Raw genomic sequence first — 12217 nt, 5'->3', positions numbered from 1 at the left:
TATTGATTTAAGTTGAGGACTGGGTTCTTATATTGATAAATGAGATAAATGAAAAAAAGAACGTAATATGGGAAACTTTCATTCTGATCATTTGCAGTAAAAACCAGGAACATAAGAACTTGCAATCATTACACTCTGTTTCAGTCACCGCCCCCATTATTCCGCACACTCCCATTCTCCCGCAAACCCCGCCCCATTTCCCCACTTCTCTTCCATGTAGCAACACATTTTGCGTCTCGACTGTGTGAGCAAGTCAGTAGAGAGCTGGATTCTGTAGTCAGAGAACATGGGTGAAACAAGCGGGCCACGTAACGTAAGTTAATTTTCGTTTTTCATAACTTAATCCAAATGTTGTTCCTATTAGTTACCATTTTTCAACCTTAATTCGATTTGTATTATCCATTTTACAGGCTAAATATTAAACAATTCAATTCAGTGATGCTAATTTATATCAGCCCATATCAGAAAACAACAATTAAGCCAACGTTATACAGATACCAGTTGAACCACGCCAAAGGACAACAAAAACATTGAAACAGAAAGACCTCCAGCTCAAGACTGTTTTAAAGATCAACATTTCACAGATGATATAGATGTTGATTCCCATAGGGAATCAGAAATATTTGTTCCGAATGAGTAAATTTATAATACCAATATAAATGGTCCGTTATTGGACATTATAAATTTTCCAGCTAACTCATTCCTCATTCCTAACTCCACAGTATGCACTAGCCAGCGTCTTGGTAGGTGTGCTAGCTACCAACTGATGAGCCCAGCCTAGCACACGGGGGCGAAATGCTGGCAACCAGGAATGAGTTAGCTGGAAAATTTATGATGTCCAACAACGGACCATTTATATTGGTATTATAAATTTACTCATTCGGAACAAATATTTCATATTCCCTATGGGAATCAACATCTATATCATCTGATGGCCAAGCAGGCATCAGTTTTTGGTAGAGAGACAAAGTCTCTCATAGTGCATTGGCACTGCCGGTGGCTACAATTAGCCTACGCAGTGGCCTCCACGGTATGCACTAGCCAGCGTCTTGGTAGGTGTGCTAGGTACCAACTGATGAACCCAGCCTAGCACACGGGGGCGAAACGCTGGCAACCAAGAATGAGTTAGCTGGAAAATTTATAATGTCCAATAACAAACCATTTATATTGGTACAACATTTCAGTTTTTTAATTATCATCATACTTTAAAAAAAACTTTTTAACTAACATATCATTTTGTGTGTTCCTATGTTTTTTACTTTATACATGTCTTACTGAGGATGACCCAATGCTGGGTCAAAACATGTGTATTTATGTGTGAAGTTTAGTCTTAAATGGATGTAAAATACATAGTATTGATTAGGAGGATTAAAATAATTTAGTACAATTTTGTAAGAAATTCTTATTTGTGTCATAACTTCTAACCTATTCGCGGAATAATACATTCCTACAATGATCGTTCATCCTTGAACCTTTTTAGGTCATTACTCAAGAGTGAACCAGATGCTCTCAATTCCTAATCAAGGCATAATTATGGATGAGAATTCATATATTAACCTCACACTTGTGGGTTTAGAGAATCTGACACAAAACGACCCAGTTAACTGTGGACATTATTTTCAAGGTGCCAGGGGTTTGGGCGTACACATCAGCAAAGTGCATCCAGATGTCCAAAGACAAATTATTGTCGATTGACAGACGAAGGATAAAATTCCCTCAGATGACGTATCGAACGATGTACCACCTGTTCCCTCTATGTCAAATGACACAGACTTGGGCACATTCAAGACTGATATGAAAAACTGGAAAAAGCTATTCCATGTTTTCAAATTTGGTAAATGACTTCTCCAACTATCTTGCAAAAGCAATTGATGTCTTTCTTGGACCTAAACACCCCCTGCCAAAAAGTTTTATGCCTTGAGGAAAAATAAAAACAACTTACACATCCAGAGAAATTATGCAAAATTGTCAAATCCTGGAAGACAGTCTAAAAGAGATAGGGCAAAAAGAAAAGCAAATTGTGCCTATCAACTAACACAATTTCAATACTACAATCAGAGAAGAAAAGCAGTCCGCAGAGTACTAGGAAATAATGAAAAACAATGCAAAATTCCTATTTGTGATATTGACAACCATTTCTCTTTTCTATTCAACTAGTAATGATTGCATATGAAATGATTATCCAAGTTCATTGTTCACATCAGAACGAATCACTTTGGATGACACCTATTAACTCAACATCTCGAAGGAAGAGATCATTTTCGCAGTGAAATTTATAGCTGTTCATACGTCACCAGGATAGATCATGCGTTGATGGGGTTGTGAAAGATGATTTAGTGTGTGATATTGCTAAAATAGCAACGTGAATGTTAATAATGTCCCACGTGTCTCCATGTTTTCCAAGGGCAAGAACTGTCTTGATTTACAAGTTAGGCGATGAGAAAGTTGCATCAAAATGGAGGCACATTTCCATCTGTGCAGTTTTATGTAGGGTTATCGAGAGAGTTCTAGATTGCCGGTTGAGAGAATTCGTGACATTCACTAATAATCAGAGGGGGTTCACTGCCTCACCTGGCACGATAACTAATACTTCATTACTACAGTTGATTCTGGCAAAGGCAAAGAATGAGAAAATTGATGCAACAATAGTCTTCCTCGATATTCAGAAAGCTTGATAACATTGGCCATGACCATCTGAGAAGAGCTCTAGAAAATTCTGTTGCTCCATCTAAACTTGTCGAGCTAATCCTCTCCCTTCAAGAGGGCAATACAACCAAAATTGAAGCCAACTACTCAAGAACTAAGAGCATAAAACTGAGGAGAGGTGTTTTGCAAGGTTCACCATTGTCACATGTGCTTTATAATATCGCAACGGACCATATTCTGAATAAACTTTCAGAGGACTCAATGGCTAAAGAATAGAGGTTTCCACTCATAGAATGTCTGAAGCCTTTCATAGTATTGAGATTCGCTGATGACCTGTTATTGTTGGTAAAGCAAAGCTTCTGCACTAGATCTGACTGAAACAGCAATGAAAAGATTCAGAGAGATAGGCTTGAATATCAATATGTCTAAATCAGTCTCTATCAACATATCTAAAGGTCAGCTTACCCACTGCCTAATGTCTCTCTTCGGTGGAGATGTAAACGCGATATCACAAGATGAGTCCATCAGATATCTTGGAGTGAACTTTCGGACTGGAATTATCTTAGACACTCTCAGAATGATGCAGGCTTTATGTCTCAAATTGGAGTCACTGTCATCATCTCCTCTCCTTCAGGCAGACCAAAAGTTTACGGTCAGAAATTCTTCCAAATGCCTAACATTGATTTATTCATTTCAGACAGTTGCGCTAAACTGTATTCCTCTTAAATTTCTGAAAGACAGTGATAAAAATGATAAAATGCACACTGAAAGAAATCCTCCAGCTTCCTGCCAACACACCTGACGGTATGATATATATGCACAGGAAGTTCAAAGGTGTAGGAGTTTTCCAATCACAGTGGGAAGCTGTCTTGCAACAGATTAGCACCCTTGTTATCCTACAAATAAATGGCAACTCTTATATTTTGGGAAGTAGGAATCTCTCTGAGGAGAGTAACAAATGCCTACAAAACCTGCACATTTCACCTTGCGTCAAGTTGTTAAATTCCAAAAATGGTCTTGGATTCCAAGAAAATAAGACACTTACTGAGAGATTAGGAATTCCAAAAATGGTGTCAGCTTCATCAAAAGGGAAAAGGTGTTATCTTATTTAAAGGAAACCTTTCAGCGAACAGTTGGATAATACACCATGATAGCCTGTCTAGCAGTGACTGGCGTGATGCTCTAAAGATGTCCACTGACGTCGCAACCGTTCGAGCTATGCCAGGCAGGTCCCAGGACAATAACAGTTGTCGGCATTGCCACACGAGATAGAAACCCTTTCTCATGTCTGGGATACTGTCCCTACAGCAAAACCCTGTGACTTACTAGACACCATCCCATACAAAGTTCCATAGCTCATAGATTCTGGTTACACAGTTCACGAATGGGTTCACGGATTGTCAGAGAACGGTAGTACCCGTAGGATTGATTTGATAGCCTTCAAAAATAACTCCAATGGATATATTATTGATCCTATGGTTCGGTTTGAATTGCACGCTGATCAGCCCAGTGAAGTACACGAGGAAATGAAAAGCATCTACGAACCAACTATCCCCTTCTACCAACATGAATACGGACTGGATAACATCGAGGTTATATGCCCCATGATCGGTGCGAGAGGAACAATTCCTAAGTTCTTTGAAGAATTCCGCTCAAGGTTCAATCTATGAGAGTCGTTAACGAAAAATGTGGTCCTCAAAACCTTGAAAGGTTCATTATCCATACTGAGAAATCATTTATGTAGTCATAAATGTGTGTAGTATACTTTGTCCTCCTGGGCAACCTCCTTATAGGGGAAGTGTTTATTCTTTCTGAATAAATGTATATATAATAATATTAACTTTTTTCTCCCTTGCTTATCCCTTTCAGAGTGCTTTGTCACATTGTGGTGTCACCTTATGTAGGAGTTTTCTTTCAGACTGTCTACTTGGTTTTCTAATGTACTTTGGGAACACTGTTTGCTTCCTTTCCTCAGTAAACTCTTCCCCCCTATATCTCTATTGGGCTCTGCAGTTGTTTGTTGAGGATTTAACCTCTTTATACCAATTACTTTATGTATTTGTAGATGTGACAATGTCTCCAATGGGAATGAGACGAATCTCATCCAGGGATCGGCTCAAGATGATGCCATCCTTTGGTGTTGATGGAGCTGTGACTCCAGTGGCTCTTGCTGCATCAGCTGCCTCTGATCTCTTCCATACCAGTATGGACCGCATTAAACGGGTGTCTTCGTCCTCATCCATATGCAGCCTCGGTAAGATCTGTTAACATATAATTCCAGTGTTGATAGTGTGTTTATTTGAATGGGTTAGTGCAAAGTGATGATTTTGAATGCATTTTACTATGTAGAGGTAGACAAGTATTAAGGTGTGGTCAACTGAAACCTGCTTGGACTCCTTTATTGATAAAAACAACAGTATTTATGGAATAAAAATGCAGTTCCATCTTAGAAGAAAGAAATCACTCTGTGTATTCAGACATGCATTCCATTGCTTCACCATGCCTTGGATACAATTCACTGAGAAGTGCTATGTTTGCTGCTTAAACTATCCGAACAATGCAGCCGTGAGTTCTTCATTATTGTACAAACGTTTGCCCTTCAGAATTCTAAGAGACCAGAACAAATGAAAGGGTGGATGGTCGAGAACCTTGTATTGTTTTTTCACTAATTCCTCCTGCACAGTCCTCACAGAACATGGATACATGATGTGAGGAATGATGTCACCAGATGACTTTAACACAACACTTTCTCCTGATGGTTTAGTGCAAGTTGCAAGTAACTATTCTCATTTTGGTTCTATATTGAAGATGACTTATATCCGCCTGTTCAATACAATACATTGTATTGTATAATGCAAGTTGTCTGAGTAGTTTTGTTACAGAAAAATGTAATGCAATTTTTTTAACATTTTTTATTTTTTATTGTACGTGTAAGCCTATACCTTAAACTACTTCACAGCATGAGTTCCAAGCATATTAAGGCACTTGTCATATCGTGAAACCAGCTTCTGAATTCCATCTTCATAGAGAAATCTGCTGCCTGATGTGTCAGCCACTGTAGCTCGGCCGATTTTTTTGGTTATTGCCATGGCGCTGACCTCCTGAATGCTTTTTCAAGGGCAGGAACAAGTGGTAGTCACTAGGCACTAGGTCAGAACAATACAAAGGTTGATCAAATTCTTACCAACCAAACGAAGTGATGAGGTTCCGGATTCGATTAGCCGTGTGAGATTACGCGTTATCATGAGGTAAAAGAATCCCCCTTGTGAGCATGCCAACGCAGTTGGTTTTGGATTGCATAATGGAGTTTATGTAGGGTCTCACAATAAGTCTCAGCATTTGTGTCACCCCGGTGCAAAAAATCCACAAGCAACACACCCTGCGTATCCCAAAACACAGTGCACATGAGTTTGCGAGCTGAAATCGTTTGCTTGCACTTCACTTTCCTGAGTGATGTTGAGTGTCTCCATTCCATGGATTGCTGTTTTGATTCCGGCATAACATAAGCCATCCATGTTTCGTCACCAGTGACAATTCGGCTTAAGAACGCTTCACCTTTATTACTGTACTGCTCAGAGAAAGTCAAAGCCCTGCCTTATGCACTTGGTTTTGTGCACTTCTGTCAGAATCCTTGGTACCCAGCGTTAGCACAACTTCCGATAATCCTGATGCAATTTCATAAAGAACACTCCTTGAAATTTTCAGGCCACTCATAACTTATTGATGAAAGCGTAAATTGTGTTTTCTCGAACCTTTGCGTCAACTTTTTGCACGGTCTTCAGTAATGACAAATGGTCGCCCACTACACTTCTCATCGTGGACATTAGTACGGCCTTCTTTAAATGCTCTAAACCCATTTTCTTACCATTCCTTCGCTCATAGTGTGTTCTCCATACACTTAACTATCTGCCGATGAATTTCAACAATTTTCACGTCTTTGGCATTAGAAAACTAATCACAGTGCATACTTCACACTTGGCTGGATCGTTAATTGTCAGAGGCATTTTCAATATGCACAAGTGTAAATACAGGTAAATGTTTCCGTAATGGCATTTGTGGTACAGATGTACGCGCTGAGCGCGCATGTTCTGAACAATGACCGAAGCACTTCTGCAGCCATATTTAAAAATGGTACTTTAAAAGAGCGTGCTTCGTACAGTAGTTAACAAATAGCCAAATAGGTTTTTGAAAACTAAATTTCATAATCATACATTTAAAATTTCCAAAATATACACATAAATTGTCTTCAAATAAAACAACATTGGCAACCAGTTCTGTTTAGTATGGAAGGAAAGAAAGAAAGAAATAAAATGTTCCCTTTTACTTGTTTTAATGCTAATTGAATATTACTCCCTTTAAATTATGGTGTTATTATGCAACGGAAATGAACGACTAACTCACATTGTCATAACATGAAATGGTACAACCATCTAGCAGGTCATGGAATTATTCTACTTCAGAAGTGTAATTAACTCTGACGATAAATGCCGATTAGAAATCAAGAAAAGGATTGTGATAGAGAACAAGTCTTTCAGGGCAAGAAGAATTTGTTTCTAAATGAATACATCAGTTTAGAGACAAAGTCGTCGAGACCTTTGTTTGGAGTGTGCTGATGTACGGAAATCTGGACTACAAGAAAACTGGAAGAAGCAAGTCTAGAAATATGGTTCTGGAGAATGACCATAAAAAGGTAGAGGGACAAAGTCAAGTGACCTTGTTTTAAAAAATGTAATGGAAAAACAATATCTATTGAACATGATCAAGAAAAGGAAAACGAAGATCATTGGTCACATACTCGGGTATGACACTCTTCTCCAGTTAATTTTTCAGGGTAAAGTTCTGGGGAAGAGAATATGAGGATGACCAAGGAAGTCATATATTCAGAACACCATCGATGAACTAGGTTATGATTCATATCGTTACGAATAAAACTCCATCTTTTTCATTATTCTAATTTATTTCAGTATGACATAATAAATGCACACACACAATAGTAACCAGTTATGAATGACCACACTTACAAATTACAAGTCTATTCGCAAGTCCCTCTTCTTTATGGCACCGTAGATGGTCCGGCCCATTGTTATCTGGGGACGACTAATCCTTACTTTCACTTCCCCAATTCCAGTCAACTCATGCGGCAGCTGTGTGTAGACAGCTGGATTTGAACACAGTGCCACTGGCTACACAACACATGATGACTGTTCGTTGGTTCGACTCTACAGATAGTCCAGTAATTTAGAGTCACATGCAGTGAGCAACTAAACAGCTCAGCAGTATTCAACAGCAGGACGATATTCACAACAGCGAACATTAACAAGGGCCCATTTACCTTCACACTCACTATAGCGGCTTCCCTCGCTGAGCTTCAGTTCACAGAAATACACAAAAACACAGTACAGTCTTCCATTCGTTCGTCTCCACCTGCTCACTGGTCTCTCTGACACCACAACCATAGCTCCTCGTTCAGACCTCGGTGGGACACTGGTGACAGCCAACACCTCTGTCGCTCTCAGCCCAGCCACCGAACCCCAACTCACTGAGTGTCATCGACTCAACCACAGCGTCCAACTTTCACTGACTGTCTGCGGCTAGCCTCCCTTTTTAGAGTTCGGGTAATTTGAGCAAGAAATTTTACGATGTCACTAGAGGCAGAACATTCCCGTTGAATCTCCGAGAAACTCACAGGTAAGCCGGCCGACGAGAACAATACACGGAAAGGCCGGCCCCACCCTACAAGCCGGCTGGGAGATCCCAGTTCGTGTGAGTCACCAGCCCCTCCCTGGAAGTACTGAGCTACCACGGGCTGGCACATAACAATATACAGATATGAAGAAGGCGTCAGACATGGTTGAAGCGACAAGGCCTTCCCTTTAGAAGGTTATGATGGTGATGATGACGTAACATATTCCCTTTAAATTAAGCTGTTACAATACAACATACCTGAAAATAGTAAGACTGGTCGGACATTTATTAGTGTGAGTCAGCTGTTACACTCGAACTGAGTAGTGTTTTCAGCTTAGTGTCACATGTCAGTAAGTGGCACACATGGTTCAAACATGGTTCAGGATCCTTTTTCTGGGCAAGAAATATTTCCATATTTTCCTGAACATTTAGCTCTAGTCCATAGTTGCCTTTTAAAATTATTTCCATGCCTTTAAAATTACCATTTTAAATGTGTTCTACAAATTTCAAATATTTATTTATTTATTTATTTATTTATTTATTTATTTATTTATTTATTTATTTATTTATTTATTTATTTATTTATTTATTTATTTATTTATTTATTCATTCATTCATTCATTTTTATTTATTTATTTATTTATTTATTTATTTATTTATTTATTTATTTATTTATTTATTTATTTATTTGTTTGTTTGTTTGTTTGTTTATTTATTTATTTATTTATTTATTTATTTATTTATCCAAATTACAGAGTTCCGCAATGAAAAATATATGTACAGTAGAGTAGCACAAGGCAAACATTAAAAAAATAAGTGTAAGAACAATGAAGGAAAAACATCTAATGATAAAAATAGACAAAAATTAAGAACTAACAAAATAACAAATGACTGTAGAGACACAACAATTAACAACAAAACATAAAGGCAAAAGAAACAATGAGGAAAACTGAAGATTGAACATAAAACGAAGAGAACAACTTATAGCTAGGCACAGTAAGATAAATACAGACGTAACACATAAGTAACGGTATAGTACAGTAAAAAATAAATATTATGTTATGTACAAAAGAGGGAACAGCAATGAGAAGAGAAAAAAGGAATGTGAAGAAAACATACTAGGTTAAGTTAAGGAAGAATCGATTAAAGAAGGCATACGAAGAAAAACAAGTTCCTGTCTGAAGATAAAGAGTTAAGGAGGGTTGGTGTGCGAATAAATAAACTTCTTGAGAGAGGGGCGGAAATACGGAATATGAAGTGGCAGATTAATCCTGGTTTTGCGAGTTGGAACATGTAAAGAAGTAAGTATAAATAACCACCTAATCGATACTTTATTAATGCCTCAGGCAAAATTGAATAAAATTAAAACTTACAGGACATGTTTCGACCACTTAGTGGTCCTCTTCAGCTGTATAAATAAAGAACTGAAAAGAAAAACATGTAAGGAAAAGAAGGATGCAGGTTCAGGAGAATGAAATAAACCATTGACAGCGTTATATAGGAATCTAAGGTCGGCTACTTTTCTGCGAATAGATAACGGGTGAAGGTTTAACTAGTATCTGATTACTGCTCAAGTTTCGACAATCACATACTCTGGCTCTAACAATGGCACAGAAGAATTACTGCACGCGGTCAATGTGATTCAGATTACTGGGTGAAGGTTTAGACCAAATGGGAGACGCGAATTCAATAATCGGTAGGATGCAAGATACATGGTAGGCTCAGAGGGCGTGGATATATGCGATGTCAGAAAATCGATACAACAAACCGAGAAGTGTCATTGCTCGTGAGATTATCTTTTGTATATGGGGGACAAATAACTATTTACTGTCAAACAACACTCCTAAGTCATTTTTTTCTGTTAGAGTTGGGAACGGGTTACCAAGGAGGGAGTATTTACTAAGAATAGGGGATTTACGAAGCGTGATCGAAATAGAGGAACACTTGGTAGGATTAGGCTTAAGACGCCATGTGGAGCACCATTCAGAGTGAGTTAAGCCCACTCTGTAAGGAGTTTACGTCTGATGAGGAATCAATTTGTTTGAATATTTTACAGTTATCTGCAAATAGTAGAATTTCACAAGAAATGGGGGATATAGTATTAATGAGATCGTCAATAAATAAGACAAAAAGAAGCGGACCTAAAACACTGCCCTGTGGGACGCTAGAATGTACTATTACAAGAGTTGAACTGAACCCATCAAGTACCACACGCTGAGTTCTGGCATTGAGGAAGCTCTGCAGGAGAGTTAGGAAGCGACCATAGATATTAAAACATTTTGAGAGATTATAGGAAAGAAGTGCGTGGTTTACGGTATCAAAAGCGTTAATAATATCAATGTAGCACACGTCAAACTGAGAACCGGCATTAAGAGCAGATGTTGCACAATGGAGAAGAACAGCCAGATTAGTTAGGCAGGAGCTACCAGGAAGAAAACCATGCTGCTGGGATGATATATAAGGAAGTGTGAAAGAAAGAAGACGCTGGTGGATAATCTTTTCACAGATGAGTGACAGTGTGGGTAATATAGAAATCGGGCGATAGTTTCCGACATCAGACCTCTTTCCACTTTTAAAAACCGGAGTGATGTTAGCGATTTTCCAGTCGTTACGAAAGTAGCCGGCTAAGAAGCAACGATCTTCTTAAGGAAGACAGGACTGAGACCATTCAGACCAGTAGGTTTATTTTCTGGCAGGGAGGAAAGTAAAGAATAGACTTCTGACTCAGAGGTGGAAAGATTACTGAGAGTATGAGAAAGAACAGAATCAATACATGGAAAATCTGGGAACTGAACAGGTGCAACAAAATTAGATGCAAAGTAATCGTTGAAAATTTCTGGTCTATTACTACCACTGGCTAAATTATCACCCCAAATCACTGTATCTGGCACATGTTTTGTATTTTTCCTGCAGTTTATCAGAGACCAGAATCTTTTGCTATTACTTGTCACTTCTAGGCAGGCAGAGTTTATGTATACTTTAAGCTTAAGTCAATATTCCACCTTTACAGTACCAAAAGTTTGTCTAATTATTTAAACATTATTTAAAATAAGACGGGACATGTTTCGTCTAACTTGTAGACGTCATCAGCCGTAAAATATTCAAGAAAAAGCACAAAAAAGACAAGGACAGAATAACACATTGAAATAAATCGAGTTGCCGAATACATCAATTAAAATAGTGAGGCTGTTCTAGATTGTTCCGAGCACAAACATTCAAAAGTTGATGATGAACAAACTTAAAATTATACACATGAGATGATACAGTAATACTTGGTATTAAAATTCTTCTTGAGGGTACTGTGTTATTCTGTCCTTGTCTTTTTTGTGCTTTTTCTTGAATATTTTATGGCTGATGATGTCTACAAGTTAAATGAAACATGTCCCATCTTATTTTAAATAATGTTGTTTAAATAATTAGACAATAAACTTTTGGTATTGTAAAGGTGATTGAATATTGACTTAACCTTAAAGTATATGTACGACAATACGGACTTTACAATGAAATTTGTTTTATGTAAAGAGTTTATGTAGTCGTGGTAATCCAGTTTTAGAAGCTGTTTATGGTGTTTGCGAAGGTCAGAAAAAGTTTTATAGCTGGCTTCAGAAGGTGACCTTTTCCAGTCTTTCCAGGCTTTTGTTTTATTAATTTCTGCAATTTTGGTGTCACTTTTATTCCAGGGTGGGCATCTGGCGGATGTTTTACGAGTGGGAACAAGGTCACGGATCACAGCACGAGTCCAGTCATAGAACAGGTCCACTGCTTCTTGGACTTAACCCACTTGCAGCAAGTGCCAGGGTAGAAGAGAGGGTGTGATTGACAGCCTGCCATTCAACCTTTCGCCACATGGGTACACAGTTCCTGGTATAGGGTCAATGACTTTTTG

The 12217-nt window shown here is 38.3% G+C and overlaps 1 protein-coding gene across 2 annotated transcripts in view; it reads left to right on the top strand.

Moving 5' to 3' along the window:
- The window catches only part of raptor (regulatory associated protein of MTOR complex 1), a 312753-nt gene that overhangs the window by 201629 nt on the left and 98907 nt on the right, over positions 1 to 12217 (top strand). For both annotated transcript variants that reach the window (XM_067150353.2, XM_067150352.2), the window contains exon 15: positions 4712 to 4900. In XM_067150353.2, the coding sequence (XP_067006454.1) occupies positions 4712 to 4900 (189 nt within the window). The remainder of the gene's footprint in view (positions 1 to 4711; positions 4901 to 12217) is intronic.

This window comes from Anabrus simplex, chromosome 6 (assembly GCF_040414725.1).
Source record: "Anabrus simplex isolate iqAnaSimp1 chromosome 6, ASM4041472v1, whole genome shotgun sequence".
Lineage (NCBI taxonomy): Eukaryota > Metazoa > Arthropoda > Insecta > Orthoptera > Tettigoniidae > Anabrus > Anabrus simplex.
This window is presented reverse-complemented; position numbering and strand designations above follow the sequence as displayed.